The 5,132-nt window shown below is 42.8% G+C and overlaps 1 protein-coding gene across 1 annotated transcript; it reads right to left on the bottom strand.

Annotated features, from left to right (window-relative positions):
• Positions 1-1,562: 1,562 nt before the first annotated feature.
• On the bottom strand, positions 1,563-2,935 carry LOC148040079 (uncharacterized). The gene is made up of 3 exons (XM_087662972.1): positions 2,723-2,935; positions 2,235-2,625; positions 1,563-2,149 (listed from the first exon to the last, which is right to left on the bottom strand). The coding sequence occupies exons 1-3, from the start codon at positions 2,918-2,920 to the stop codon at positions 1,563-1,565; spliced, it is 1,176 nt and encodes a 391-aa protein (XP_087519098.1). The 5' UTR covers positions 2,921-2,935.
• Between the last annotated feature and the right edge of the window lie 2,197 nt (positions 2,936-5,132).

Genomic DNA, 5,132 nt, shown 5'->3' with positions numbered 1-5,132 from the left:
ATGTGGTCGTGGATGAAGGTTCCATCGCATGGGCGTGATTAGGTATTCACATCCTTGTCCAATCTCATGCAATGCCCAATAGAATTGCAATTTTTGGGGTGATTCAACTAGGTAACTACTATGTACACATACAAACAGCTCAATTTGCTAACTAAAGAGGATGTCTAATAGTAGCTAGCATTTTCTCTTTTCAACTCAAATATTTACACTACAAATAAGGTTATGTAGCCCTAATACAAGGGTTCATATACTAGTTGAGATGATTGTCCCCCAAACTTACTTAACTTCCATGGCACACTCCTGGAATCATTGTAGATTATTACACCTACATTGGTATTTTTTTCAAATGTATTTTGCGAGGACGACCGCAACCACAGGCGACTTCTAAGAGCTCGTTGGATCGGCAATGTCAGTGGCCTGAGCAGATGAGGAAGATGCAGCAGTAGATGCAGAAGCTTGGGGTGTAGAGGGTCGGGAGATAAGTTTACTATGATATGAATTTTGGCTTTTAATGGCATTAGACAGTAATACCAGCACACAACAAAGGCGCAGTAGTGTCCATAGACAAGACGTTTGCTCTTAGGTGCACAACACTATTAAACATTTTAGAAAATTAAAAACCTAATCTAGGATGAAGTTGCAGGCCTGATATTTTCAGGCCCATTAAGGGGTGCCAATCAAGAACTAAGAACCCGCCCGAAATCCTTACATAAGGGTTAACTATGCATCCTAAACTTGGCCACCCCCTTGCTTTGAAGCGCTTTCAAGCATGTCCACATTCAACACCCACAACATCGTATTTACTCTTACTTGCCGTTTCCATGCTTGGTAACTACAAGTAGGCAACAAGATTAGCATGCATGTTGACTAGAGTGCCTCACCCACCCTAGACGAAACACATGCCATGCCGAAAATTATGTGTTGTTCTATTCGTTATACACGAGTCATAAAAACAAAATATGCAATGAATTAGGCAATGTAAGAGTATGATCCACATAGCAAGGTTTACTCAAAAGCCTATACAACATGTGTATCAAGTACTATACAAATTCCAAAGAGAGTCTTGCACTACATCATCCTCGAGGGTGTGCTGCTCATGAGTACAATACCAACATCCTGAGTCTAGAAGCCAACACATGTGTCACCACTGACCCATTGGGAAATGAGAGAGTGAACTGGCGCTCCTCATTCTCACCGCTGTATGCACAATCAGAAATAGTGCAGATGCCCCTGTAACTCTCGTCATAGAGGCGCACCATCCTGCCAATCAAGATAGACATCGCTGTATGTGGTACGTACCATAAGGTAAGGGGAAGCAATGCATGGCAAGTGTGACATGAAAAAACAACCGAAGGGTCCACCAAGAATGTTTTGGTGCAGCAGTGAGGACAATATATGCGTGGTTTTGCATTGAATCTAACGCGGCCCCTTCCTTGTTGATGCTTGCGTCTCAATACACCTGTGGTGTGGGGATGCTTCGGTTGCGAGGAGGATCCGCATTCCTTGTCTGGTCGAGGATGGTCACTCTTGCCATGTCCCAAGCGTGTCTGTGTGACATTTGCCTAGACTTGATAGATCCCACCCTTCGTAGGCATATCAATCTCATGTGGGGAAAACGTGCAAACAAGAGACTCCCTTGCACTTTGCAATTGGCGCATACAAACTTCCCTCTGTGTTGAGGTATAGGAAGAAACCTCAACCTCAACGCGTTTGAGGAGCCCTCTGAAGTCCTCAATAGAGGACACAAGATCCTCTTTCTGCACACATCCATCGGTGCATGGTCTCTCCAATACTAGATTTTCATCACCATAAGGACTATGCGGTGTGCCATCAAAGGCCCGTGCACTGTCGATGATGGGTAGAACCTCATGAAGGTGAGGAAAATAGCTCCTCAAGATGAGCCGCAAGCCATAGAGATGTTTACAATCTGCAACCCAATTAGCACAATCACAATAGTTTGCTTGCACACTTACATTATACCATTTGTCTTGTTGTGTTGCACTTGCCATTTTGAAGAGCATGGTTCCCTCATGAATGACTTGAAGAGACAAGGGATCGACCTTGAACCGCTGGAGTATCCTCTCCCCTGCTGCCAATCTAGCTGTGTGGCTCTTGCTCGACCCATAGACTTTGAAGCGCCTAGAGTCAACTGCGAGAAAATAGTCCCTTTCAAGAACATAATGTATCACACCAAAATGATAAACAACATTCCAACTCAAAATCAAGCACATTACCTATCTCTTGCTTTTGTTTGAAGAACTCAAGTGCGGTTCCACCCATTCTCGATCCTGATGATGAGTTGCCAACAAGGGCGTGCAATAGATCCAATATAGACCTGTTGATCTTGGCATCAAGTAGAGTGTACTTGATGTACTGCCATAGTCTCTCAATTAGATTGGTGGTGTCAACATTACCATGCGGAAACATGCGACCAAACTTGGGCCATCTTGTACGCCATATACAATCTCTTCCACACCATCCATTTTTAATGTATTGTACCACGTTTGGATGAGAGGAGTAGCGGTGCAATAGCTGCTGAAACAGCTCGTCAAATTGCAATTCTGTTGGACATTGCATGAGATTGGACAAGGATGAGAATACCTGATCACGCTCATCCGATGGAACCTTCATCCACGAGCACATGGGACATTAATCACTACCAAGCTCATTGAAACACATGAAAGGTAGTTCTTAAAATCAAAACAATCATAGCAATGTGTACCTGTGGGAGAAGATTCTCAACCCAAGCCTTCTTTGTATGGAACCAACAAAGAATAATATGGCATGCAACTTGGTGTCTAGTGCCATCGAGATAGTTGGCGGTCCAACAATGAGGATCATCGAAGACAACCTTTGAGAGTGCCTCCAACTCTTGTTGAGACTTATCGATGACAAGTGCCGAAGGGCGAATGTCCCCCATTCTAGAGAGAACTATTTTCATTGTGATCTGCAAAGCGATGACCTCTTGGTTCAACCCATTGTCACATGTGCACAACATAAACCAAATAGGAATGCCCATTCCATGTTGGTTTGGTAGAACCGCTGCATAAAGAGGAAGGCCAAACACATTGGTCTACGTGCTATCAATCGCCCAGGCACTGTTCTTCGAGAACCTCTTGCTCATTTCTAGCATCCATTCATCTCGGACAACCAATATGAATGGTCTATCCTTGTCCTCTTTTGCATGTGGATTATATGGTTGGCAATATAGCACCTAAAGGACCCAAGATTACTTTATCAAATGGATGTACTAATCAATATAACATATAAATATCGACAGAAATATGACAAGTACCTTGTTTTGGTCTCGTAGACGAATTGCTTCCAAGTACATCGCCGTCCAATCATCCTTAGAAAGTTTGCCTGCAATATACCAATAGCATTGATGCTCAAGGTAGCACAAGACCATTGAACAATAACTTAAAAGATGAGAACATACCTTCATTTCGCATTTGGTAAGATAGTGTTTGCACCTCTTTTGGAATCATGAAGAACCTATACGTTACACGATCTAATGGAAAGGCATTTTTGAAATGAAATTGCTCTTTCGTCAAGCTCATCTTGGCGACGTGGCGGCATGTCCCCACATCAAATAGATCGTCCTTGCAGCAATCAACTACACATGGATGCACTGGCAAGTGATACAAATCACTGCGAGAACCGGGTGTATGGCCCTCGTGTAGAGCATGTACTCGTAGAGTAACCTTGTGGAGACCATCTTTATACTCGATTTGCACCTTGAATGGGCAACCACATTTCTTCGAGGTTCTCAATCTGCAAATTTGGGAGCCTTTGCGAGTTGCGTTGCCACCACGATGACATGCATATTCCACTATTGTCTTCCCTAAACCATGCGTTTTGGTTGAGCGAACCTTGACTAGCCTGGCTTTGTGTTGAACCATGATCTCTTGAAGTTGGCACTCCACAAGAGATATGTCTGAGGTAAGCTCCAAGATAGGTACTTTTCCGTTAAATCCATGGGGCTTTGTGGATGCCTTGCAAGTACAAGCACCGATGAGCTCTTTCACATAAGCGAGAGGGATGCCATGCTTTCTCATATCCATACACCAATTGGATTTGATGGAGTCCACTGTGGCATTAATGCTTGCGTGAGCACCTGTAATCCTATTTATGTGATTTGCAAGGAAAATACTCTCCCATTTCTCTATACATGCAATGTGCAATGATGGCTCCGATTTAAGGGCTAGCACAACTTGTCCATCATCATTTCTTCCCATGCAAAGACTTTCTTTGATCCTTCTCCACTTCTTCAGGTCTAATAGCTCCCTTTTGTCGTATTGCTTGAGCACCCCCAAAGTGATGGCTTTTTCTCCGTTCAAATCACTTACCATCAATCCATAGCTCTCCCTGTCGAATGAGAAGTACTTTGATGAGGTGAAATTAAATGCGCTTGGTGCAATGCCGCTGCTTTCTTGCATTGTTGAATCATTGCCTTTCTCAAAGAAGTCAATCATCTCAACCGCATCACTTGCTGATTCATCCGATGTTTCTTCATCGGTATCGACTTCCTCAAACTCAGGATCACTCTCCATAATCCACAGCCGTTGACTATATGTTCACCTTAATACGAAGCACGTGGTATAATTCTGCATGCAAAAGGTAACATACATTTTTTACACATTTACACATCAGCAACAGAATAAAGATCAATATGTAATGACAAATCAGAATACATATGTCAACATACAATAACAAATCAATATAGACAATGGTGTTGAAGGAGGGCAGTACGATTCTGAAAAGAAACATTCATTTTTCTGCCTTCCACCTAAGATCAAATCAAACCTTCAATTCCAGCTTTTCACTTCTAACTTCATTTTCAAAGAAAGAACCAAACCAAAATTTCATTGTATTCATGAAGCAACCTCTATAAGTATCCATTAATTCTGACTACAAAAACAAGATACCTGCGACTATTGACAAACTAGTGACCAACATGGCTTTTCAAACTTTGAGCTCGAATACAACGTATATCGTTGGCATGCATAATATCTCTGGGGGAGCATTTTCGCATAATACCGAGAGCGTTTTCCAAGCGACAGTTTTGCGTGGGTCTGTGGCGAAAAGGTGGCCAGGTTTACTGTTCGGGCTGGGTTTACTTTTGGTCCACT

The sequence above is a fragment of the Lygodium microphyllum genome, chromosome 2 (genome assembly GCF_053477565.2).
Source record: "Lygodium microphyllum isolate KBCC chromosome 2, Lygodium_microphyllum_v1.1.10, whole genome shotgun sequence".
NCBI classification, from domain to species: domain Eukaryota; kingdom Viridiplantae; phylum Streptophyta; class Polypodiopsida; order Schizaeales; family Lygodiaceae; genus Lygodium; species Lygodium microphyllum.
Note: the sequence above shows the minus strand (reverse complement) of the source record. Positions and strands in the feature narration are given on the sequence as shown.